The sequence below is a fragment of the Pristiophorus japonicus genome, chromosome 15 (genome assembly GCF_044704955.1).
Source record: "Pristiophorus japonicus isolate sPriJap1 chromosome 15, sPriJap1.hap1, whole genome shotgun sequence".
Classification (NCBI taxonomy): Eukaryota; Metazoa; Chordata; class Chondrichthyes; family Pristiophoridae; genus Pristiophorus; species Pristiophorus japonicus.
In genome coordinates this window covers 95896510-95923675 of record NC_091991.1, presented here as the reverse complement: position 1 = coordinate 95923675, position 27166 = coordinate 95896510, and the positions used below count along the sequence as shown (strand labels likewise).

At 46.4% G+C, this 27166-nt stretch overlaps 1 protein-coding gene across 3 annotated transcripts in view; it reads left to right on the top strand.

The window, feature by feature from the left end:
- usp18 (ubiquitin specific peptidase 18) overlaps positions 1-6721 on the top strand; it is a 115371-nt gene extending 108650 nt beyond the window's left edge. Inside the window, exons 12-14 of one of the 3 annotated variants that reach the window (XR_011596791.1) lie at positions 1900-2054; positions 4254-4458; positions 6689-6721. Coding sequence is in view for 2 of the 3 variants with exons in the window: in XM_070900725.1 (XP_070756826.1) it covers positions 1900-2017 (118 nt within the window). In the remaining variant the exon portion in view is untranslated. Of the gene's footprint in view, positions 1-1899; positions 4213-4253; positions 4459-6688 lie in introns of those variants that run through there. The other 2 variants (XM_070900725.1, XM_070900724.1) reach the window with 2 other exon arrangements.
- The last annotated feature ends 20445 nt before the right edge of the window (positions 6722-27166 follow it).

The window sequence follows — 27166 nt, the reverse complement described above, 5'->3', positions numbered from 1 at the left end:
CCCCAACCCCCTCAGTGTCACCACGCCCCTCAACCCCCTCAGTGTTACCACACCCCTCAACCCCCTCACCGTCACCACACCCCCCAACCCCCTCAGTGTCACCACTCCCCCAGCCCCCTCAGTGTCACCACTCCCCCAGCCCCCTCAGTGTCACCACACCCCCCAAGCCCCTCAGTGTCACCACAACCCCCAGCCCCCTCAGTGTCACCACACCCCCCAACCCCCTCAGTGTCACCACAACCCCAGCCCCCTCAGTGTCACCACACCCCCCAACCCCCTCAGTGTCACCACACCCCCAGCCCCCTCAGTGTCACCACACCCCCCAACCCCCTCAGTGTCACCATGCCCCCCAGCCCCCTCAGTGTCACCACGCCCCTCAACCCCCTCAGTGTCACCATGCCCCCCAGCCCCCTCAGTGTCACCACGCCCCTCAACCCCCTCAGTGTCACCACACCCCCCAACCCCCTCAGTGTCACCACACCCCCCAACCCCCTCAGTGTCACCACTCCCCCCAACCCCCTCAGTGTCACCACACCCCCCAACCCCCTCAGTGTCACCACACCCCCCAACCCCCTCACCGTCACCACACCCCCCAACCCCCTCAGTGTCACCACACCCCCCAACCCCCTCAGTGTCACCACACCCCCCAACCCCCTCAGTGTCACCACACCCCTCAACCCCCTCAGTGTCACCACACCCCCCAACCCCCTCAGTGTCACCACACCCCCCAACCCCCTCAGTGTCACCACTCCCCCCAACCCCCTCACCGTCACCACACCCCCCAACCCCCTCAGTGTCACCACACCCCCCAACCCCCTCAGTGTCACCACACCCCCCAACCCCCTCACTGTCACCACACCCTTCACCATCACCACACCCCTCACCGTCACCACGCCCTTCACCGTCACCACACCCCTCACTGTCACCACACCCTTCACCATCACCACACCCCTCACCGTCACCACGCCCTTCACCATCACCACACCCCTCACTGTCACCACACCCCTCACCATCACCACACCCCTCACCGTCACCACGCCCTTCACCATCACCACACCCCTCACTGTCACCACACCCCTCACCATCACCACACCCCTCACTGTCACCACACCCCTCACCATCACCACACCCCTCACCATCACCACACCCCTCACTGTCACCACGCCCCTCACTGTCACCACGCCCTTCACCATCACCACACCCCTCACTGTCACCACACCCCTCACTGTCACCACACCCCTCACCATCACCACACCCCTCACTGTCACCACACCCCTCACCATCACCACACCCCTCACTGTCACCACGCCCCTCACCGTCACCACACCCCTCACCATCACCACACCCCTCACTGTCACCACGCCCCTCACCGTCACCACACCCCTCACCATCACCACACCCATCACTGTCACCACACCCCTCACCATCACCACACCCCTCACTGTCACCACGCCCCTCACCGTCACCACGCCCTTCACCATCACCACGCCCTTCACCGTCACCACACCCCTCACCATCACCACACCCCTCACTGTCACCACGCCCTTCACCATCACCACGCCCTTCACCGTCACCACGCCCCTCACCGTCACCACACCCCTCACCATCACCACACCCCTCACCATCACCACACCCCTCACTGTCACCACGCCCTTCACCGTCACCACACCCTTCACCGTCACCACACCCCTCACCATCACCACACCCCTCACTGTCACCACGCCCTTCACCATCACCACGCCCTTCACCGTCACCACGCCCCTCACCATCACCACTCCCTCACCTACCTCCGTGCGCCAATACAATATGCACAGGGCCAGGGTTTGCAGTCGGTGTGGTCTGTGCTGAGTTGTTGAGCACTGGCCTGCAGTAATGATGGTCCCCACTCTCGCCCTGCAGGGATGACACTGCATACATGCTGTTGTACAAGAGAGTGGAGCAGACGGGGGCTGTGACCTCCCCCGCTGATGGACATTATAGAGACGGAGCATCACGTCCTCAAGCTGCGGGATTGTGAAGAACTGAACGTGCTGTACAGGGATCAGGCACTTCAGGTTTCTATCGAAATGTAATTAGGAAACACTTCGACACACAAAGGGTGGTAGAAATTTGGAACTCTCTTCTACAAATGGCAATTAATGCTAGATCAATTGTTAATTTTAAATTGGAGATTTATAACTTTTTGTAACCAAAGATATTAAGGGATATGGGCCACAGATGGGTATATGGAGTTCGGTCACAGATCGGCCAAGATCTCATTGAATGGCGGAATAGGCTTGAGGGGCTCAATGGCCTCCTCATATTCCTATGTTTTAGAGATATTTCCCTCAACAACAAGTTGAATTTAAAGAGCATCTTTAATGTAGCAAAACATCCCAAGGGGCTTCACGGGCATTTTCAAACAAAATTCAATACCAAGCCAAATCAGGAGATATTAGTGCAGGTGACTAAAAGCTTAGTCAAAGAGGTCGGTTTTAAGGAGCACCTTAAAGGGGGAGAGAGAGAGGCGGAGAGTTGTATGCAAGGAATTGCCGACCTTGGGCCTAGGCAGCTGAAGACACCAATGGTGGAGCGAAAGGAGTGGGTGGATGCTCAAGAGGCCAGAATTAGAGGAGTGCAGATCTCTGGGGGGATTGTAGGGCTGCAGTGGTTACAGAGATTGGGAGGGGTGAGACCAATTGGAAAACAAGGATGAGAATGTTTTTAATTATGGCGTTGCCAGACCAGGAATCAGTGCAGGTCAGCGAGTCGGGTGAACGGGACTTGGTGCAAGTTAGGATATGGCCAGCAGATTTCGGGATGAGCTCAAGCTTGTGGAGGATGTCAGTCAGAGCATTGCAGTAGTTGAGTCAAGAAGTACAAAGGCCTGGATGAGGGTTACTCCATATTACTGAATCTCACTGTGGTGGGGTTGGGGGATCTGCTTGTGGCCTCAATCTTTGTGATTCCATCACTTCTGATATATCTACAAAATAAATAATTTAGTCTTTTAAGTATTTTATTTCTGTAACTGGGGGTTTGCAAAAGATACTGGGAAGTGCTCTCACCTGCAGGGAGCAAGGACCCGAGGCACTCTCACAGACTAGCTGTGACATTAATGGAAGGGGACAGGGAGGTGCAGTACATTACACACTGGACCTAGGGTCAAGAGCAGCTAACATTGACGTCTAATAGTCCGACATAAATTGATTCAGACTGCTCAGTTAGACAAATTTCCAGTGGGTATGGGGGCTAAAGCTTACTGCAGGGCTAGGCAATCTTACTCAACACAGATGCTTTGGAAAAGGAAATTTGTTCCACTGCTGCAGACATATATTTTTAGGGTAGAGGCAGCTTTACTCTGTATCTAACCCCATGCTGTACCTGCTCTGGGAGTGTTTGATGGGACAGTGTAGAGAGAGCTTTACTCTGTATCTAACCCCATGCTGTACCTGCCCTGGAAGTGTTTGATGGGACAGTGTAGAGAGAGCTTTACTCTGTATCTAACCCCGTGCTGTATCTGCCCTGGGAATGTTTGATGGGACAGTGTAGAGAGAGCTTTACTCTGTATCTAACCCCGTGCTGTACCTGCTCTGGGAGTGTTTGATGGGGCAGTGTAGAGGGAGCTTTACTCTGTATCTGACCCGTGCTGTACATGCCCTGGGAGTGTTTGGTGGAACAGTGTAGAGGGAGCTTTACTCTGTATCTAACCCCGTGCTGTATCTGCCCTGGGAGTGTTTGATGGGACAGTGTAGAGGGAGCTTTACCGTGACTTTACTCTTGTACGTGCAACCTTCTGATTCAGAGACAGGACCCAGTCCAGAGACTAGAACACAAGATTTAGACTGACACTCTAGTGCAGAAATGCTGTCTTTTGAATGAGACATTAAACCAAGGCCACGTCTCCCTTCTCAGGATGATGGGACGATTCAAAGAGGAGCAGGATTGGTCTCCTGGTGCCCTGGAAAATATCCCATCCACAAGCAACATCTCCATAAAGAGTTATTATGCTGGTCTCTCTGCTGCTTGTGGATGTTGCTGTGAGGCCTAGGCTGCCCCTTCTACAGTAAATCATTGGCTGGGAAGCAGTTAGGGACGTCGAGGATGTGAACGGTGGTATATAACAAGTTTGATTTTTCTCTTTCTCATTTCTGTTATCCAACCCGAATTATCAAATATTTTAACTAAATGTACATCATTCTGTATAGAGCACAAGGTGTAATAAATACACTAATAAAGGTTCTACTGTTTCATTTCACTGAAATACTGAGCAGCATCTCGGCGTATGAGAGCAAAACACTGTGGGTGTTGGAAATCTGAAATACAAACAGAAGCAGCTGGAAATACTCAGCAGGTCAGGCAGCATCTGTGCAGAGGGATGGCCCTTCGTCAGAACAATAATCCCCATCGCTGCTCGATAGGCCTGGAATCAGCCAGTCCCCATTCCCTCGAACTTCAGGCTGTGTTAGCAGCCCACAGGTATGTCAAGGGTGGGGGGGGGTGCGTGTGGGGGTTACTCATGGCCAGCGGTGGTTTTAATGTGGGGGTGGGAGGAGCACTTTCACATTCAGACAAGTTTTTTTTTAACGAAAAATCTTTGGTCTCCTGGACCTGATGGTTTGCATCCTCGGGTCTTAAGAGAAGTACCGGCAGGGATTGTGGATCATTGGTTGTAATCTACCAAAATTCCCTGGATTCTGGGGAGGTCCCAGCAGATTTGAAAACTGCAAATGTAACACCCCTATTTAAAAAAGGAGGCAGACAAAAAGCAGGAAACTATAGACCAGTTAGCCTAACATCTGTGGTTGGGAAAATGTTGGAGTCCATTATTAAAGAAGCAGTAGCAGGACATTTGGAAAAGCAAAATTCAGTCAGGCAGAGTCAGCATGGATTTATGAAGGGGAAGTCATGTTTGACTAATATGCTGGAATTCTTTGAGGATGTAATGAAGAGGGTGGATAAAGGGGAACCAGTGGATGTGGTGTATTTGGACTTCCAGAAGGCATTTGACAAAGTGGCACATGAAAGGTTACTGCACAAGATTAAAGTTCATGGGGTTGGGGGTAATATATTAGCATGGATAGAGGATTGGCTAACTAACAGAAAACAGAGAGTCAGGATAAATGGTTCATTCTTGGGTTGGCAATCAGTAACTAGTGGGGTGCCACAGGGATCAGTGCTGGGACCCCAACTATTTACAATCTATATTAGCGACTTGGAAGAAAGGACCGAGTGTAATGTTTGCTGACGACACAAAGATGGGAGGAAAAGCAATGTGTGAGGAGGACACAAAAAATCTGCAAAAGGACATAGACAGGCTAAGTGAGTGGCCAAAAATTTTGCAAATGCAGTATAACATTGGAAAGTGTGAGGTCATGCACTTTGGCAGAAAAAAATCAAAAGCAAGTTATTTAAATGGAGAAAGATTGAAAAGTGCTGCAGTACAGCGGGACCTGGAGGTACTTGTGCATGAATCACAAAAGGATAGTATGCAGGTACAGCAAGTGATCAGGAAGGCCAATGGAATCTTGGCCTTTATTGCAAAGGGAATGGAGTATAAAAGCAGGCAAGACTTGCTACAGTTATACAGGATATTGGTGATGCCACACCTGGAATACAGCATGCAATTTTGGTTTCCATATTTACGAAAGAATATACTTGCTTTGGAGGCAGCTCAGAAAAGGTTCACTAGGTTGATTCTGTAGATGAAGGGGTTGACTTATGAGGAAAGGTTGAGTAGGTTGGGCCTCTACTCATTGGAATTCAGAAGAATGAGGGGTGATCTTATCGAAACGTATAAGATTATTAGGGGGCTTGACAAGGTGGATGCAGAAAGAATGTTTCCACTGATGGGGGAGACTAGAACTAGGGGACATAATCTTAGAATAAGGGGCTGCCCATTTAAAACTGAGAATGTAAATGTAGATTATTTTCTTTCAATCTGGTTCAGTGAAATTACTGAGTCGAATACCGATTGTGCTTTCAACAAAGCAGTCTTTATTCACCGGCCGGCGAGACTTATCAGACAGAAGGTATACTCTCTCGATAGAGCGTACACACTTCCAACGGATAAGCGAAGTTACATCGTAAAGCGACAACAGTTATACATTTTTGAAAATAGATAACAAGATACAATTTGATTGACATTCTAATTTAGCTTATCCCTTTTGATTCTTCCTTTTCTTTGTCCACTCATTAGTCAATATCTATATGGGCTGTTTCTATGAAAGCTCAGGCATTGCCTCTAAATGTTACAACTTTACTGGTGTGACTTACTAACTGAAACCTTGCAATTCTGCTGATGTTGTATTTCCATATATCTATTTCATGTTACAATTTATATTGGCAGGATTAGTAGCTTAAAACCTTGAGAAAGCCTGTTAATTGTGCTGATGTTGTATTATTTGCAATCTGACATTCTCTTAGTTATTTTTCCATGGCTTATACATTTTCATATATCTAGTTCATTTTACTGTCTTTAATTCCATATATCCCGTTCACATATCCACATTCCCTCCTTTTATCATTCTATGATAACATTTAGGATCATTCTAAGAGTATTGCATTCATCCGTTCACACTCCATTTCCAGAATCATTTTATTGTTGAGTAGTTCTTTAGTAAATGTAGATTCTTTAGTTTGTTGGATAATAACCCGGGAGCCCTTGACCACAAGAGGGTTTGCTAACCTTGCCATCATTACTTTACAGCAGAGGTTAAGGCAACCAACAATCAAACAACAGGTAATTATTATTACGATGAGAACAATTGCCCCATGCATTAGATAAGATCTCCAAGACCCACCTAAAAGCCAATCAGACCTGCTAGGTTCTTTTGCTGGTGTGGATAACTTCTTCACCTCCCTCCTTATGTGATCAGCGAGATTGGTTATGTTTTCTGAATTATCAGGAATGTAAGTGCAACATTCAGATCCTATCAGGGCACACGTTCCCCCTTTCTCAGCTAACAGGTAATCGAGGGCCATTCGGTTTTGTAATGCTACGGTCCTTATTGCTACCATTTCAGCTGTGATGCCCTCCAGAGCTTCAGCAGTATAGTTAGCTATCTGTTCCAATATCGTCTCTAGGTTCTGTACTTCGTCCATGAGACGGCTTATCCCGATTGGGAACAAAGAACTTGTCGGTGGGGGTGATGGCTCGCTTATATCGGCTGGAGGCATGTGCTTCCGCCAGGGTACGTACTTGTCGCACAAATGGCACCACATATCCCATATAGCAGGACCCTGTCCATCGCCTGGGCAACCAACCATATGCCTTATGACCGCACACGAAATACGTGCCGTTAAAGGCTGCTTTCTGATATATTGCCTCCGGGTCCCAGGACTGGGCCCACAAACTTCTACCTGCGTTATTCGGATCGTGAGAGTGGATGGTGACTCGTGCACCTGTGGTGAGATTGAGACTGTGGGCAATTGCTGTACCCTACGATATGTCCCTTGTTACTGGTGTCATTTCGAATTAGACATATGTCCCCTATTGGTCTCCCAATCCCTGAGATATTGGTCAGAGCTATGAATGGGGGTTCCTTTTCACGGTTGTAGGTTGGTTGATAGCCTCCCTGGAATGTCTGACTAATGGGATCTCCAAGACTCTCCCACTTGGTGACCTCCCCGTGTTTGTTCAGGTGGTAACGGTATGATACTCCTCCTGGTCTCCGTGATCCCTCTTTTGACCCGCCTTTCATCATTCGTACTCCTCTTATTATAATTTGGCTCTGAATCCATCTGACAGTCTCAGTTAGGGTCAGTGGAACGGTGCACAAAGGAATTCCCCCTTTGGAATGTATAGGGATATGTGAACACACCCAGCATCTAGAAAAGTGCCCTTTTTGCGCATAAACATAAGACATGTACAAAAAGGTGTTTACATGGAGCTCTCGTCTTTGTCTTCCCTCCCATGCGCCAAAACTGCCATATATCCATACTATTATACAGACTGTGGCAAACAGACATAGTTTCATCTTAAAGCTCAGAATTTCGCTGATTAAAAAGTTCGGTTCTCCCGTCTCTCTTCTTAGGTCACCGTCGGTGTAGCTGGCTGTCTATCACTACGGGTAAAAGTTCAAACTGGTCCACGTTACAATTAGGATGTCAACTGCCTTGTTCAGCTATGGAGAAGAGGAAATCTGGAATAGAAACAGGAATTAGAATAACCAGTAAAATAGGTTTGTTAAAGGGTGGTGAGTTTGCAGTGGTGCAGGTGAACCCAGGCATTTTTCCCCTCAACCTTGGCTGCTGTAGGGTTAGTGAGTAACACCTGAAAAGGCCCCTCCCATCGCGGCTCCAATCCCTTTCGAATCCATTTCTTAATCAAGACATACTTCCCTGGGACCACGAGGGATGATTCGGGTAAGACTGGGAGGTCAAGGTGAGCCCCTCGAACCTGGTTGTGGGCTACTCGCAGAGCCTGAGTTAAGGAAAGAATGTATGTGGTCATCTCTTCAGTCATGTGGTGGAACTGGACAGTGGAGGGGACATTCTGATTCCAGGGGGTTCTTAGGGGTTTACCATAAATGACTTCAGCGGGGGTCAGCCTAGTCTTACCAGTTGGAGTAGTGCGAATCTGGAATAGGGCTATGGGAAGGAGTTTAAGCCAATTGAGTCCAGTTGATGCTACCAGTTTTGCAAGCTTGGTTTTAAGAGTTTGATTAGCACGTTCAACTAATCCCGCAGCTTGGGGTCGGTAGGCACAATGCAGCTGCTGGTTAATACGCATCTGGGAACAGAATTCTTTGTTAACTTGGCCAATAAAGTGAGGGCCATTATCGGAACTCAGTCGAGCAGGGATACCATATCTAGGAACAATTTCCCTCATTATCACTTTAACAACAGTTTGAGCTTTATTGTCCAAGGTAGGATAAGCTTCGATCCATTTGCTGAATACATCCACTATTACTAGCACATATTTGTAACACTGAACCCTTTGCAACTCAATGTAGTCCAACTGCAAGGTCTCAAAGGGACCTTCTGGTAGGGGCGTCTTACCCCAATCACAGGGAATTCCCTTCCCTGGATTATGCTGTTGGCAAACAAGGCAACGACTACTAGTGTTCTGGGCCAACGCCTGGAGTCCAGGGTGCCACCAAGTAGCCAAAAGCGTATCACTTGTCGCCCTTGCTCCACAATGAGTAGCAAAATGCAGACATTCTATAACCCATGAGGCCAACTCGTCAGACATGCAAGTCTGTTCCACGGGAGTGGTCCAGAGTTTAGAGACATTGTCATAGGTACATCCATAATCTTTCCACAACAGTTTATCTTTTTCAGGAGCGTCCTCCTGTGCTTTAATAACATCTTGGATGGTTGGCATTGGTTTTTCCGAGGCTAACTTATCCTTTGTAGGGTTTTTAGTTTGACTCATCATTCTAGGCACTACCATTCGTTGTCCACGAGAGGCCTGTTTGGCCTCTTAGTCAGCACAACGATTCCCTATATCAACCAGAGAATTTCCGGTAGTGTGGGCGGTACATTTGACAATGGCAATGCGCTTGGGGAACATGAGGGCTTGCAACAAATCAGATACTAGCTGTTTATGAGATATCTCATTCCCATTTGAAGTTAGGAATCCCCTATTCTTCCATGATTGTCCGAAATCATGGGCTACTCCAAAGGCATACCCAGAGTCAGTATAGATATTAACCTTGAGGTCTTTAGCCAAGATACAGGCTCGGGTAAGGGCAAATAGTTCAGCTTGTTGGTCGGAATAGGCGGTCTCAAAGGCGGCAGATTCCACAATCTGATTCTCCTGGTTTACTATGGCGTATCCAGAATTTTGTCTGCCTTCTGGGTCAATGGAAGAACTTCCGTCTACATACATAATACAGTCTGGATCTTCCATTGGTACATCAACTAAATCCTCCCTGACTGATGTGGCCTCCTGAATTAAAGATAAACAGTCATGACTTGGTTCTTCCTCATCTTGGGGTGGCTCGGTAAGAAAACAGGCCGGATTGATGGCAGTACAGTGCCGAAAGGTCAGCCTTGGATTATTTAGTAGGTAGATCTCATATCTACTTTGCCTAGCCATGGTAAGATGTTGAGTCTGCAGTTGACCCAAGAGGGCAACTACGGAGTGGGAGGTATATACAACAATATCCTGCTGAAGGGTAAGGTTGGCGGCAGATTGAAGGCTATTGTAGATAGCAGTTAATATTTGAGTACATACGGGGTGTCCCAAGGCAACGGGGTCTATTTTAGAAGAGTAGTAAGCAACAGGCCTATGTTTATCCCCGTGTTTCTGAGTTAAGACAGCGGTAGCACAATCTTTCATGATCGTGCAATACAGTTGAAAGGGACGGTCGTAGAGGGGCCGTCCCAAAGCCGGAGCTTGCAGCAAGGCTGTTTTTAGTTCCTTAAAGGCTCGGACGTCTGTGGTTTCTATTTCAAAGCTGCCTTCCTTGGTAGTGTACGGTGTGAGTTGCTTGGTCATCAGGGAAGCATTAGGGATCCAGGATCTACAGTAATTTATCATCCCCAACCACTGCCGCATTTGTCTAGCTGTGCTAGGGACTGGAAACTGGCAGATGGGTTCGATTCGACTAGCCTCCAAGGCTCGGTGGGTGTCTGATAAAATGATCCCAAGAAATTTGACTTGAGACTGGCCAATTTTGACCTTTGACGGGAATACTATGTATCCCAGGGAGGACAAGTAATTCAATAACTGATTAGCATCCTCCCTATTACTTGGTTCATCTGTGCTGGCTATCAGTAAATCGTCCACATACTGAATTAAAGTAGATCCCTTAGTCATCGTGAGAGATTGTAAATGTTTCTGCAAGCACCTTGAGAATAAGGTCGGGGAGTGGATGAACCCTTGGGGAAGTCTAGTCCAGGTATATTGCTGTCCCTGGTAAGTGAAGGCAAATAGGTACTTACTCGCCTGGGCTAGCGGTAAAGCGAAGAAGGCGTGTTGGAGGTCTATTATTGTGAAGATCTTGGCGTCTGCTGGGATTAAAGACAGTATCTGTGCTGGGTTGGGAACCAGAGCGTGCAGGGGCTGGACGATAGCATTGATAGCTCGAAGGTCTTGGTATTCGTTTGGTCTGCCTGGCTTAGGGACTGCCAGTATAGGAGTATTACACGGGGACTGGCATCGGACCAAAATCCCCTGTTCTACTAGCCCCTTAATCAATCGGTGGATACTCGGTATTGCCTGTGATTTCAGTGGGTACTGTCGGATAGAGGGCCAGTCCACATTGCCCTTCACTGAGATCTCAATCGGATCAATGTATAACCCACATGGGAGGGGTTCTCTGCCCACACATGAGGATCCACATAGTCAGGTATGTCAGAGCCAGTATGATGCTGTAGAGTCTTTAAGACCTTCTCGGGGTCCCCATGAAATTGGACTGTTCGGCCATGTTTTACAATTTGCACATCCCGGCTGGTAGGGTCAGCCTCATCTATGGCCTTGCATACCATAACTCCCAAATCTTTAGCATGGTGAGGGGCTAATACTTCACGAGCAATATGCGGTGCCACTGTTAGGGGCTGTCTCCACAGATTCTTATCCATTTCCACAAAATCTGCCTCTCCTTCCGGTCCAGTCACTCTAGCCCTTAATAGAATTCCCTTCACTTCCCCTTCGTGATCATTATAAAAGTTCTGCAGGTCCTGATTCTTTCCGCTGGGATCGTATGCTAGGGTTACGTGATAGGATGCCTGCGGCAGGTCCAGAGACCACCACTGAGGGGTTCTAGTGGTATAATACTGCCGCTTAAGGGTTTCCTGTTTTACAATAATCCCATCATCTCCACACTCCAAATGCAACTGGAATTTGCAGAGGAGGTCTCTAGCCATCAAGTTACAGTCCAGATTGGTAGTGATGACAAATCGATGTTCTACCGATTCTTCCTGGTAACCCACTTTAACCGGTTCTGACACCGGGAATGTCGAGATTTGTCCCTGGAATCCTGAAAGTTCCTGTGTTTCAGTAGAGGCAGGGAGTTTAAGCTTTGATTGTACAGAAGACATGAAGGCTCCCGTATCTATCAAAAAGGGTCGCCACTCATTCAGAATTTTTAACAATATCATTGGTTCGTCGTCCGGGGAGGGTCCCTGCACAATCAAGCTGCATAGTCAATACGAATCGGGGGACAATTGACCAAAGGGGTTATTCTGGGAGAAGTTAGTGTAAGATCCTCGTCCTCTTCCCCCTTGCCCCCCTCCTCTTCCTCTTCCTTTTCCATGCTGACGGTAGGGGCAATTTTTATTCCAATGTCCTTCCTGCCCACAATTAAAGCAGTCATTCCCTCTTATCCAGTCCCGACCTCTTCCCATACCATGCCGGGGACAATAGGGAGATTTGTAATTAGCAGGGCTCGGGCCGTTTGGTTGTTTAGTATAACCGTATCCTTGCTTATCCATCCAATCCTGTATGCAACACTGCGGTTCCATTGGTCCTTCCACCCGAGATGGCTCTTCCTTTCTAGTCACGTATTCAGACTTGACCCGGATTGGGGGCGCACCTCCCCCCTCTCCTTTCTTTTCCTGCCAATAATATTTAACCGCCCTTTCCATCTGAGCTTTACTGTTATCTGCCCAATTCATATTATTTGTCCGGATAGCGTGAGCAATCGAATAGGGCAGACACTGAAGTAGAATAGCGCAGAATTGAGGAGAATCCTCTCCCTCCCTGAAGGCATTATCTCCTGATTGACTCCCGTATATTTCAATAAATCTTTCCATAAATTCATCGGCAGTTTCTTCACGTTTGGGTTTAGTTTCTAATACTGTGGCCATACTGATGGGCTTCTGAAGGGTTGTGGTGAGAGCATTGAAGATAGCGTTTAGGCGATCCTGGACATCATTAGGGTGAGCAACCACCAATGCATCATGAGTAGCACGTCCTAGGTGAGTTAGAAATCGGGTGTGTTCAGTTGGGCTCAAGGTTTGCTTTACCAAGGCCCACAGGTCCCTTGATTCAGCATTATAAACTGAAATAGTAGTTCGAAGATGATCGATAAATTTGATAGGTTCTTTTTTTCGATCTGGTATGCTGGCCATAAGGGCCATAATTTCGTTCGGTTTCCATAGACATCTATGGTGGGGTGGTCTGCAGCTTGTTGTGCATCAGGGCTTGGCATTGGTCTGACAGGGAATTGGTGTCGGGACTTTGGGATCTTGGAAATCATTTCTAGGTCGGAGGATGTTTCGGAGCTGTCTGACTGCTTGACAATTCTGCGTCTCGATCGGTGGGGGTGTTTGCTATGTCTTTCACAACTTGGACTGGTAGATTGACTAGAAGATTTACGGGACTGTCTGTGATATCGAGATATAGTTCTGCCCTTTCGAGTGTGAGATCTGGTCCTTTCGGCTATATTACTTGTGAACTGGGGATCCGAATCGCTATCCGAGGATGAGGAGTCAGTTTGGGTTTGTTGCTTTGGTGGTATGGTGTTATTTTTAACTCCTCTCGCCGGAGTGTAAGGTGGAGGGTGTTGGGAAGAGGACTGGAGCAAGGGGCCAGGGGGTGCGGGAGGCGCCGTTGGGCGCTGAGTCAGTGACCACTCATCAATTTCATCATCAGCCTCGGTCAACACAAAGCCAGCCATTTGACTACGTAGTCGGTCAATACCTTTCTCAGAGGTCCCAGAGGATCTCTTAGTAAGTTTCTCGTGCGCGCATTCTTTTTTTAAGACGTCTATAGTTTTAACATGTGTTCTCTCTGTCAATGAGAGTCCTAATTTAATAGCATTTATTTGCCAACTTGACAGAAGTGATGCATCTTTTAATTTTTGACAATAGTGTCGCCATGTTGCAATTAAATTTTTGTCCCCTTTTCCTCGTCCCCTTCTCCAAATTAATCCCTGTGCTTTTTTTGCTACCTCTACGCTTCTAGTGCCACCTAGAGGCCACTGGTCATCTCCTAATAATTTGTTCAGGGCTCCTGATAATTTTCTAAAGTCTTCACCTCTTTCAGGGAATTCCTCACATAACTTTTGTAGCGGACTATCCGCATCTGTTGTTTTATCCAACTGATTACTCATTTTCACGCTGCCCCTCGTGTTTAAACTGACTCTAATTACCGCGTCGTTACGCGTTCGCGTCGCCGCGCGATTTGAACAAACTTAAAATAAACACAGACTTACTGAAATCAGCACTGACTTCGGCGTCGCCGCGCGTTTCGTGCTGTTGCGCGTTTGCGCCGCCGCGCGCCCCACGCTTATCTGGCCCTACCTTTCGAGTTGCTGCGTGATTTAAATCCAATCAGTGCCTAGACGGGCCAAGTGATATACAAGGTCGACGTCACACCTGACTTGGACACCTATCCTCTATTTAATTCCCCATAAACTTTACTTAATTCCCTGTGAGCCTAATTTAATTTCTTATGAGCCTTATTTAATTTTTTTTTTCGTCTCCAGATTTCCCTATCCTTTCGCGTCGCTGCGCAGTTTAAATCCAATCAGTGCCTAGACGGGCCAAGTGATATACAAGGTCGACGTCACACCTGACTTGGACACTTATTTCCTCAAGTTTAAATCCAATCAGTGCCTAGACGGGCCAAGTGATATACAAGGTCGACATCACACCTGACTTGGACACTTATTTCTAAATTTAGAAGGTATTCGACAGATTGTTATGGATCTCGTTCAGACACTACCCTAGAACCAGTGAGTGGCTAAACTTTTCTCAGACTTTTGAAACCGGGGTAAACTGGAACAGTATTGAAATCATACTCACTCCAGTGGCCACTTTCCCCTCGTCTCGTCCAAGGCTAGTCTGGCTCTTAATTTGCAAGTTTTCGGCAGTCGTCCGTTGAGATCCCACTTCTGACACCAAATGTAAATGTAGATTCTTTTCTTTCAATCTGGTTCAGTGAAATTACTGAGTCGAATACCGATTGTGCTTTCAACAAAGCAGTCTTTATTCACCGGCCGGCGAGACCTATCAGACAGAAGGTATACTCTCTCGATAGAGCGTACACACTTCCAACGGATAAGCGAAGTTACATCGTAAAGTGACAACAATTATACATTTTTGAAAATAGATAACAAGATACAATTTGATTGACATTCTAATTTAGCTTATCCCTTTTGATTCTTCCTTTTCTTTGTCCACTCATTAGTCAATATCTATATGGGCTGTTTCTATGAAAGCTCAGGCATTGCCTCTAAATGTTACAACTTTACTGGCGTGACTTACTAACTGAAACCTTGCAATTCTGCTGATGTTGTATTTCCATATATCTATTTCATGTTACAATTTATATTGGCAGGATTAGTAGCTTAAAACCTTGAGAAAGCCTGTTAATTGTGCTGATGTTGTATTATTTGCAATCTGACATTCTCTTAGTTATTTTTCCATGGCTTATATATTTTCATATATCTAGTTCATTTTACTGTCTTTAATTCCATATATCCCATTCACATATCCACAAGATGAGGAGAAATTTATTTTCTCAAAGGTTGTGGATCTATGGAATTCGCTGCCTTAGAGAGCTGTGGAAGCTGGGACATTGAATAAATTTAAGACAGAGATAGACAGTTTCTTAACCGATAACGGAATAAAGGGTTATGGAGAGCGGGCAGGGAAGTGGACCTGAGTCCATGATTGGATCAGCCATGATTGTATTAAATGGCGGAGCAGGCTCGAGGGGCCATATGCCCTGCTCCTGCTCCTGTTTCTTATGTCCTTATGTAACACCTCGTTGTCCCTTTAAGGACTTCTGATATTCTGAATGAAGCAGGTCTGGCACCAGCAATGTAGCTATTCAGTGCCACCCAATTATGTACAGCAGGCCTCAAACACAGACTTGGCCGTTTATCTGCATACCACCATTAAACACCTGTTTCAGACAGGGCCCCAGACACCTATATTTATTTTGCATTCACCAGTTTCCAGCTCAGAATCAGCCTGGGGGACCCCCAGCCATACTAGTACCTTACGCGTCCATTTACCGCCTGAACAACAGGCCTCATCAGTTCTGAAGCAAAGAAATCTTCAAAGGTATGAAATTCTTTGAAAAAACTTTGAATTTCGCACATGCAAAATAGAACTCTCATTGCCCTGGAACTTTTAAAGCGGAACAGATTGTGAGAGGTTCCACAGCTCATTATTGCAATATTTGTGATACACTGATATCCCACACACTGCTGTTTGTAAACATCTTCAGCCAGAAGGGCCGAGTGGGTGATCCATTTCGGCCTCCTCCTGAGGTCCCCACCAGCACAGAAGCCAGTCTTCAGCCAATTCGATTCACTCCATGTGATATTAAGAAGCTGAGTGCATTGGATACAGCAAAGGCTATCGACCCCAACAACATCCCAGCTGTCGTGCTGAAGACTTGTGCTCCAGAACTAGCCGCACCTTCCCAATCTGTTCCACTCCAGCTACAGCACTGGCATCTACCCAACAATGTGAAACACTGCCCAGGTATGTCCTTGTCACAAAGAGCAGGACAAATCCAATCCAGCCAATTACCGCCCCATCAGTCCACTCTCAATCACCAGCAAAGTGATGGAAGGTATCGTCAACAGTGCTATCAAGCGGCACTTACCAATAACCTGCTCATCGATGCTCAGTTCGGCTCCAGACCTCATTACAGCCTTGGTCCAAAGTGTAGCATCAAGGAGCCCAAACAAAATTGAAGTCAATGGGAATCGGGGGAAACTCTCCACTGGCTGGAGTCATACCTAGCACAAAGGAAGATGGTGATTGTTGGAGGTCAATCATCACAGCCCCAGGACATCGCTGAAGGAGTTCTTCAGGGCAGTGTCCTAGGCCCAACCATCTTCAGCTGCTTCATCAATGACCTTCTCTCCATCATAGAGTCAGAAATGGGGATGTTCGCTGATGATTGCATAATGTTCAGTTGCATTCACAACTCCTCAGATAATGAAACAATCCACGCCCGCATGCAGTAGAAGCTGGATGATGTTCAGGCTTGAGCAGATAAGTGGCAAGTAACATTCGTCACCATAATCCAGGTCACAGATTGGAGCGTGGGCAGCTACAGCAGAGGAGCAGCAAGGTCGGGGCAAAGGAGTGGTGAGAGATTGCAGAGCGATGTCATCGGGGCCTAGGAGAGGAATGCGTTTGGGGCTCAGAAGAGGCGAGGGCCTAAGAGCTGCACAGGCCAGCCCACACTGCGTTATGTGTGCGCACTAGGTCCATGCAGCAGAGCTGGTCTCCAGTCGTCTTGGGTAATCCTTGCCATTGGACCAAGCCCTAGCTCTGTCAAGCCCGTGTGGTGGCTGGTGTGAAACGGTCACCCAACGTTAAAAAAAAAACACGCACAGGCATCTTCAACCCTTCAATATGCATTTCGGGACCTGGAATATTACATCCTTCATTAGGTCTGTTACACTCACATCCCACACACTGCTGTCTGTGTTACAATGATACCCCACACACTGCTTTCTCTGTTACACTGATATCCCACAAACTGCTGTCTGTGTTACACTGATATCCCACACATAGCTGTCAGTTACACTGATATCCCACACACTGCTGTCTCCGTTACACTAATATCCTACACACACTGCTGTCTGTAATACTGATTTCCCACACACTGCTGTCTCCGTTACACTGATATCCCACACACTGCTGTCTGTGTTACACTGATATCTCACATACTGCTGTCACTTACACTGATTTCCCACACACTGCTGTCTCCGTTACACTTGATACCCCACACACTGCTGTCTGTTACACTGATATCCCACACACTGCTGTCTGTAACACTGATATCCCACACACTGCTGTCTGTATTACACTGATATCAACACACAATACTTTCTTAGTTACACTGATTTTTGGAACCTGCTGCCTGTTACACTGATATCCCACACACTGCTGTCTGTGTAAAACTAATATACCACACACTGCTGTCTGCGTTACACTGATACCCCACACACTGCTGTCTGTAACACTGATATCCCACACACTGCTGTCTGCGTTACACTGATACCCCACACGCTGCTGTCTGTAATACTGATATCCCACACACGGCTGTCTGTATTACACTGATATCAACACACAATACTTTCTCAGTTACACTGATTTTCGGAACCTGCTGTCTGTTACACTGATATCCCACACACTGCTGTCTGTTACACTGATATCCCCCACACTGCTGTCTGTCTGTGTTATACTGATATCCCACACACTGCTGTCTGTTACACTGATATCCCACAAACTACTGTCTCTGTTACACTGATAGAAAGATAGAAAATAGGTGCAGGTGTAGGCCATTCGGCCCTTCGAGCCTTCACCGCCATTCGATGAGTTCATGGCTGAACATGCAACTTTAGTACCCCATTCCGGCTTTCTAACCATACCCCTTGATCCCCCTAGTAGTAAGGACTACACCTAACTCCTTTTTGAATATATTTAGCGAATTGGCCTCAACAACTTTCTGTGGTAGATAATTCCACAGGTTCACCACTCTCTGGGTGAAGAAGTTTCTCCTCATCTCGGTCCTAAATGGCTTACCCCTTATCCTTTGGCTGTGACCCCTGGTTCTGGACTTCCCCAACATTGGGAACATTCTTCCTGCATCTACCCTGTCGAAACCCGTCAGAATTTTAAACATTTCTATGAGATCCCCTCTCATTCGTGTGAACTCGAGTGAATACAAGCCCAGTTGATCCAGTCTTTCTTGATATGTCAGTCCTACCATCCCGGGAGTCAGTCTGGTGAACCCTCGCTGCACTAACTCAACAGCAAGAACGTCCTTCCTCAAGTTAGGGGACCAGAACTGTACACAATACTCCAAGTGTGGCCTCACCAAGGCCCTGTACAACTGTAGCAACACCTCCCTGCCCCTGTACTCAAATCCCCTCGCTATGAAGGCCAACATGCCATTTGCTTTCTTAACCGCCTGCTGTACCTGCATGCCATCCTTCAATGACTGATGTACCATGACACCCAGGTCTCATTGCCCCTCACCTTTTCCTCATCTGTCACCATTCAGATAATAGTCTGTCCCTGTTTTTACCACCAAAGTGGATAACCTCACATTTATCCACATTATACTTCATCTGCCAAGCATTTGCCCACTCATCTAACCTATCCAAGTCACTCTGCAGCCTCATAGCATCCTCTGCGCAGCTCACACTGTCACCCAACTTAGTGTCATCCGCAAATTTGGAGATACTACATTTAATCCCCTCATCTAAATCATTAATGTACAATGTAAACAGCTGGGGCCCCAGCACAGAACCTTGCGGTACCCCACTAGTCACTGCCTGCCATTCTGAAAAATACCCATTTACTCCTACTCTTTGCTTCCTGTCTGCCAACCAGTTCTCAATCCACATCAGCAATCCCATGTGCTTTAACTTTGCACATTAATCTCTTGTGTGGGACCTTGTCGAAAGCCTTCTGAAAACCCAAATACACCACATCAACTGGTTCTCCCTTGTCCACTCTACTGGAAACATCCTCAAAAAATTCCAGAAGATTTGTCAAGCATGATTTCCCTTTCACAAATCCATGCTGACTTGGACCTATCATGTCACCTCTTTCCAAATGCGCTGCTATGACATCCTTAATAATTGATTCCATCATTTTACCCACTACCGATGTCAGGCTGACCGGTATATAATTCCCTGTTTTCTCTCTCCCTCATTTTTTAAAATGTGGGGTTACATTTGCTACCCTCCACTCAATAGGAACTGATCCAGAGTCTATGGAATGTTGGAAAATGACTGTCAATGCATCCACTATTTCCAAGGCCACCTCCTTAAGTACTCTGGGATGCAGACCATCAGGCCCTGGGGATTTGTCGGCCTACAGTCCCATCAATTTCCCCAACACAATTTCCTGACTAATAAGGATTTCCCTCAGTTACTCTTTCTTATTAGACCCTCTGACCTCCTCTATATCCGGAAGGTTGTTTGTGTCCTCCTGAGTGAATACCGAACCAAAGTACTTGTTCAATTGGTCTGCCATTTCTTTGTTCCCAGTTATGACTTCCCCTGATTCTGACTGCAGGGGACCTCTTTAGTTTGTCTTTACTAATCTTTTTCTCTTTACATATCTATAGAAGCTTTTGCAGTCCATTTTAATGTTCCCTGCAAGCTTCCTCTCGTACTCTATCTTCCCTGCCCGAAGCAAACCCTTTGTCCTCCTCTGCTGAGTTCTAAATTTCTCCCAGTCCCTGGGTTCGTTGCTATTTCTGGCCAATTTGGATGCCACTTCCTTGGCTTTAATACTATCCCTGATTTCCCTTGATAGCCACGGTTGAGCCATCTTCCCTTTTTTATTTTTACGCCAGGCAGGGATATACAATTGTTGTAGTTCATCCATGCAGTCTCTAAATGTCTGCCATTGCCCATCCACTGTCAACCCCTTAAGTATCATTCGCCAATCTATCCTAGCCAATTCACGCCTCATACCTTCAAGGTTACCCTTCTTTAAGTTCTGGACCATGGTCTCTGAATTAACTGCTTCATTCTTCATCCTAATGTAGAATTATTATGGTCACTCTTCCCCAAGGGGCCTCGCACAATGAGACTGCTAATTAATCCTCTCTCATTACACAACACCAGTCAAAGATGGCCTCCCCACTAGTTGGTTCCTCGATATATTGGTCTAGAAAACCATCCCTTATGCACTCCAGGAAATCCTCCTCCACCGTATTGCTTCCAGTTTGGTTCGCCCAATCTGTATGCATATGAAAGTCACCCATGATAACTGCTGCACCTTTATTGCATGCACGCCTAATTTCCTGTTTGATGCCCTCCCCAACATCACTACTACTGTTTGGAGGTCTGTACACAACTCCCACTAATGTTTTTTGCCCTTTGGTGTTCTGCAACTCTATCCATATAGATTCCACATCATCCAAACTAATGTCCTTCCTAACTATTGCATTAATCTCCTCTTTAACCAGCAATGCTTCCCCACCTTATTTTCCTTTTATTCTATCATTCCTGAAGGTTGAATACCTTTGAATGTTGAGTTCCCAGCCCTGATCAACCTGGAGCCACGTCTCTGTAATCCCAATCACATTATATCTGTTAACGTCTATTTGCATAGTTAATTCATCCACCTTATTATGGATACTCCTTGCATTAAGACACAAAGCCTTCAGGCTTGTTTTTTTAACACCCTTTGTCCTTTTAGAATTATGATGTAGTGTGGCCCTTTTTGTTTCTTGCCTTTGTTTACTCAGCCTTCCACTATTGCTATTTTCCTTCCTACCATTTGTTTCTGACTCCATATTACTTTGCCCTGTCTCGCTGCAGAGGTTTCCATCCCCCTGCCATATTAGTTTAAACACTCCCGAACTGCATTAACAAATGTTACCCCCAGGACATCAGTTCCAGTCTTGCCCAAGTGCAGACCGTCCCTTTTGTACAGGTCCCACTTACCCCAGAACTGGTTCCAATGTCCCAGGAAGTTGAATCCCTCCCTCTTGCACCACTGCTCAAGCCACGTATTTATTCTAACTATCCTGCTCCCTCTACTCTGATTAGCACGTGGCACTGGTAGCAATGCAGAGATTCCTACCTTTGAGGTCCTACTTTTTAATATAACTCATAGCTCCCTAAATTCAGCTTGTAGGACCTCTTCCCACTTCTTACCTATATCGTTGGTACCTACATGTACCACGACAACTGGCTGTTCACCGTTCCTCTCCAGAATATCCCGCACACTGCCGTCTGTTACACTGATATACCACACACTGCTGTCTGTGTTACAGTGATATCCCACACACTGCTGACTGTGTTACAGTGATATCTCACACACTGCTGTCTGTTTTACACTGATATCCCACACACTGCTCTCTGTATTACAATGATATCCCACACACTGCTGTCTGTCACACTGATATCCCACACACTGCCCTCTCTGTTACACTGATATCCCACACACACTGCTGTCTGTGTTACACTGATATCAACACACAATACTCTCTTAGTTACACTGATTTCCGGAACCTGCTGTCTGTTACACTGATATCCCACACACTGCTGTCTGTTACACTGATATCCCACAGACTGCTGTCTGTGTTACACTGATATCCCACACACTGCTGTCTGTGTTACAGTGATATCCCACAAACTGCTGACTGTGTTACACTGATATCCCACACACTGCTGTCTGTTTTACATTGATATCCCACACACTGCTGTCTGTGGTACACGGATACCTCACACATTGCTGTCTCTGTTACACCGATATCCCACACACTGCTGTCTGTTTCACTGATATCCCAGACACTGCTGTCTCTGTTACACTGATATCAACACACAATACTCTCCCTGTTACACTCATATCCCCCACACTGCTCTCTGTTACACTGATATCCCACACACTGCTGTCTGTGTGGCACTGATATCCCACACACTGCTGTCTGTGTGGCACTGATATCCCACACACTGCTGTCTGTATTACACTGATATCAACACACAATACTCTCTTAGTTGCACTGATTTCCGGAACCTGCTCTCTGTTACACTGATATCCCACACACTGCTGTCTGTGTTACACTGATATCCCACACACTGCTGTCTGTTACACTGATATCCCACACACTGCTGTCTGTATTACACTGATATCAACACACACACTGCTGTCTGTTACACTGATATCCCACACACTGCTGTCTGTGTTAAACTGATATACCAGACACTGCTGTCTGTGTTACACAGAGATCCAACGCCCTGCTATCTGTGCTACACTGATATTGCACACACTGTTGTCTGTGTTACACTGATATCAACACACAATACTTTCTTAGTTACACTGATTTTCGGAACCTGCTGTCTGTTACACTGATATCCCACACACTGCTGTCTGTGTGGTACTGATATCTCTCACACTGCTGTCTGTGTTACACTGATAGCCCACACACAGTTTTGTCTGTTACACTGATATCCCACACACTGCTCTCTCTGTTACACTGATATCAACACACAATACTCTCTCTGTTACACTCATATCCCACCCACTGCTCTCTGTTACAGTGATATCCCACACACTGCTGTCTGTGTTACACTGATATCCCACACACTGCTGTCTGTGTTACACTGATATCCCACACACTGTGTCTGTGTTACACTGATATCCCACACACTGCTGTCTGTGTTACACTGATATCCCACACACTGTGTCTGTGTTACACGGATACCTCACACACTGCTGTCTGTGTTACACCGATATCCCACACACTGCTGTCTGTGTGGCACTGATATCCCACAAACTGCTGTCTGTGTTACACTGATATTACACACACTGCTGTCTGTTTTACATTGATATCCCACACACTGCTGTCTGTGGTACACGGATACCTCACACACTGCTGTCTCTGTTACACCGATATCCCACACACTGCTGTCTGTGTGGCACTGATACACCACACACTGCTGTCTGTGTTACAGTGATATCCCACAAACTGCTGACTGTGTTACACTGATATCCCACACACTGCTGTCTGTTTTACATTGATATCCCACACACTGCTGTCTGTGGTACACGGATACCTCACACATTGCTGTCTCTGTTACACCGATATCCCACACACTGCTGTCTGTTTCACTGATATCCCAGACACAGCTCTCTCTGTTACACTGATATCAACACACAATACTCTCTCTGTTACACTCATATCCCACACACTGCTCTCTGTTACACTGATATCCCACACACTGCTGTCTGTGTGGCACTGATATCCCACACACAGTTGTCTGTGTTACACTGATATCCCACACACTGCTGTCTGTTGCACTGATATCTCTAACATTGCTGCCTGTGTTACACTGATATCCTACACACTGCTGTCAGTTACACTGATATCCCACACACTGCTGTCTGCGTTACACTGATATCCCACACACTGCTGTCTGTGTTACACTGATATCAACACACAATACTCTCTTAGTTACACTGATTTCCGGAACCTGCTCTCTGTTACACTGATATCCCATACACTGCTGTCTGTGTTACACTGATATCCCACACACTGCTGTCTGTATTACACTGACATCAACACACACACTGCTGTCTGTTACACTGATATCCAACACACTGCTGTCTGTGTTACACTGATATCAACACACAATACTCTCTCTGTTACACTCATATCCCACCCACTGCTCTCTGTTACACTGATATCCCACGCACTGCTATCTGTGCTACACTGATATTGCACACACTGTTGTCTGTGTTACACTGATATCCCACACACTGCTCTCTCTGTTAAACTGATATCAACACACAATACTCTCTCTGTTACACTCATATCCCACCCACTGCTCTCTGTTACAGTGATATCCCACACACTGCTGTCTGTGTTACACTGATATCCCACACACTGCTGTCTGTGTTACACTGATATCCTACATACTGCTGTCAGTTACACTGATATCCCACACACTGCTGTCTGCGTTACACTGATATCCCACACACTGCTGTCTGTATTACACTGATGTCAACACACAATACTCTCTTAGTTACACTGATTTCCGGAACCTGCTGTCTGTTACAATGATATCCCACACACTGCTGTCTGTTACACTGATATCCCACACACTGCTGTCTGTGTTACACTGATATCCCACACACTGCTGTCTGTGTGGCACTGATATCCCAGACACAGCTCTCTCTGTTACACTGATATCAACACACAATACTCTCTCTGTTACACTCATATCCCACACACTGCTCTCTGTTACACTGATATCCCACACACTGCTGTCTGTGTGGCACTGATATCCCACACACTGCTGTCTGTGTGGCACTGATATCCCAGACACAGCTCTCTCTGTTACACTGATATCAACACACAATACTCTCTCTGTTACACTCATATCCCACACACTGCTCTCTGTTACACTGATATCCCACACACTGCTGTCTGTTGCACTGATATCTCAAACATTGCTGCCTGTGTTACACTGATATCCTACACACTGCTGTCAGTTACACTGATATCCCACACACTGCTGTCTGCGTTACACTGATATCCCACACACTGCTGTCTGTATTACACTGATATCAACACACAATACTCTCTCAGTTACACTGATTTCCGGAACCTGCTCTCTATTACACTGATATCCCACACACTGCTGTCTGTATTACACTGATATCAACACACACACTGCTGTCTGTTACACTGATATTCCACACACTGCTGTCTGTGTTACACTGATATACCAGACACTGCTGTCTGTGTTACACAGAGATCCAATGCACTGCTATCTGTGCTACACTGATATTGCACACACTGTTGTCTGTGTTACACTGATATCCCACACACTGCTCTCTCTGTTACACTGATATCAACACACAATACTCTCTCTGTTACACTCATATCCCACCCACTGCTCTCTGTTACAGTGATATCCCACACACTGCTGTCTGTGTTACACTGATATCCCACACACTGCTGTCTGTGTTACACTGATATCCTACATACTGCTGTCAGTTACACTGATATCCCACACACTGCTGTCTGCGTTACACTGATATCCCACACACTGCTGTCTGTATTACACTGATATCAACACACAATACTCTCTTAGTTACACTGATATCCCACACACTGCTCTCTCTGTTACAATGATATCCCACACACTGCTGTCTCTGTTACACTGATATCCCACACACTGTGTCTGCGTTACACTGATATTCCACACACTGTTGTCTGTGTTACACTGATATCCCACACACTGCTCTCTGTTACACTGATATCCCACGCACTGCTATCTGTGCTACACTGATATTGCACACACTGTTGTCTGTGTTACACTGATATCCCACACACTGCTCTCTCTGTTAAACTGATATCAACACACAATACTCTCTCTGTTACACTCATATCCCACCCACTGCTCTCTGTTACAGTGATATCCCACACACTGCTGTCTGTGTTACACTGATATCCCACACACTGCTGTCTGTGTTACACTGATATCCTACATACTGCTGTCAGTTACACTGATATCCCACACACTGCTGTCTGCGTTACACTGATATCCCACACACTGCTGTCTGTATTACACTGATGTCAACACACAATACTCTCTTAGTTACACTGATTTCCGGAACCTGCTGTCTGTTACAATGATATCCCACACACTGCTGTCTGTTACACTGATATCCCACACACTGCTGTCTGTGTTACACTGATATCCCACACACTGCTGTCTGTGTGGCACTGATATCCCAGACACAGCTCTCTCTGTTACACTGATATCAACACACAATACTCTCTCTGTTACACTCATATCCCACACACTGCTCTCTGTTACACTGATATCCCACACACTGCTGTCTGTGTGGCACTGATATCCCACACACTGCTGTCTGTGTGGCACTGATATCCCAGACACAGCTCTCTCTGTTACACTGATATCAACACACAATACTCTCTCTGTTACACTCATATCCCACACACTGCTCTCTGTTACACTGATATCCCACACACTGCTGTCTGTTGCACTGATATCTCAAACATTGCTGCCTGTGTTACACTGATATCCTACACACTGCTGTCAGTTACACTGATATCCCACACACTGCTGTCTGCGTTACACTGATATCCCACACACTGCTGTCTGTATTACACTGATATCAACACACAATACTCTCTCAGTTACACTGATTTCCGGAACCTGCTCTCTATTACACTGATATCCCACACACTGCTGTCTGTATTACACTGATATCAACACACACACTGCTGTCTGTTACACTGATATTCCACACACTGCTGTCTGTGTTACACTGATATACCAGACACTGCTGTCTGTGTTACACAGAGATCCAATGCACTGCTATCTGTGCTACACTGATATTGCACACACTGTTGTCTGTGTTACACTGATATCCCACACACTGCTCTCTCTGTTACACTGATATCAACACACAATACTCTCTCTGTTACACTCATATCCCACCCACTGCTCTCTGTTACAGTGATATCCCACACACTGCTGTCTGTGTTACACTGATATCCCACACACTGCTGTCTGTGTTACACTGATATCCTACATACTGCTGTCAGTTACACTGATATCCCACACACTGCTGTCTGCGTTACACTGATATCCCACACACTGCTGTCTGTATTACACTGATATCAACACACAATACTCTCTTAGTTACACTGATATCCCACACACTGCTCTCTCTGTTACAATGATATCCCACACACTGCTGTCTCTGTTACACTGATATCCCACACACTGTGTCTGTGTTACACGGATACCTC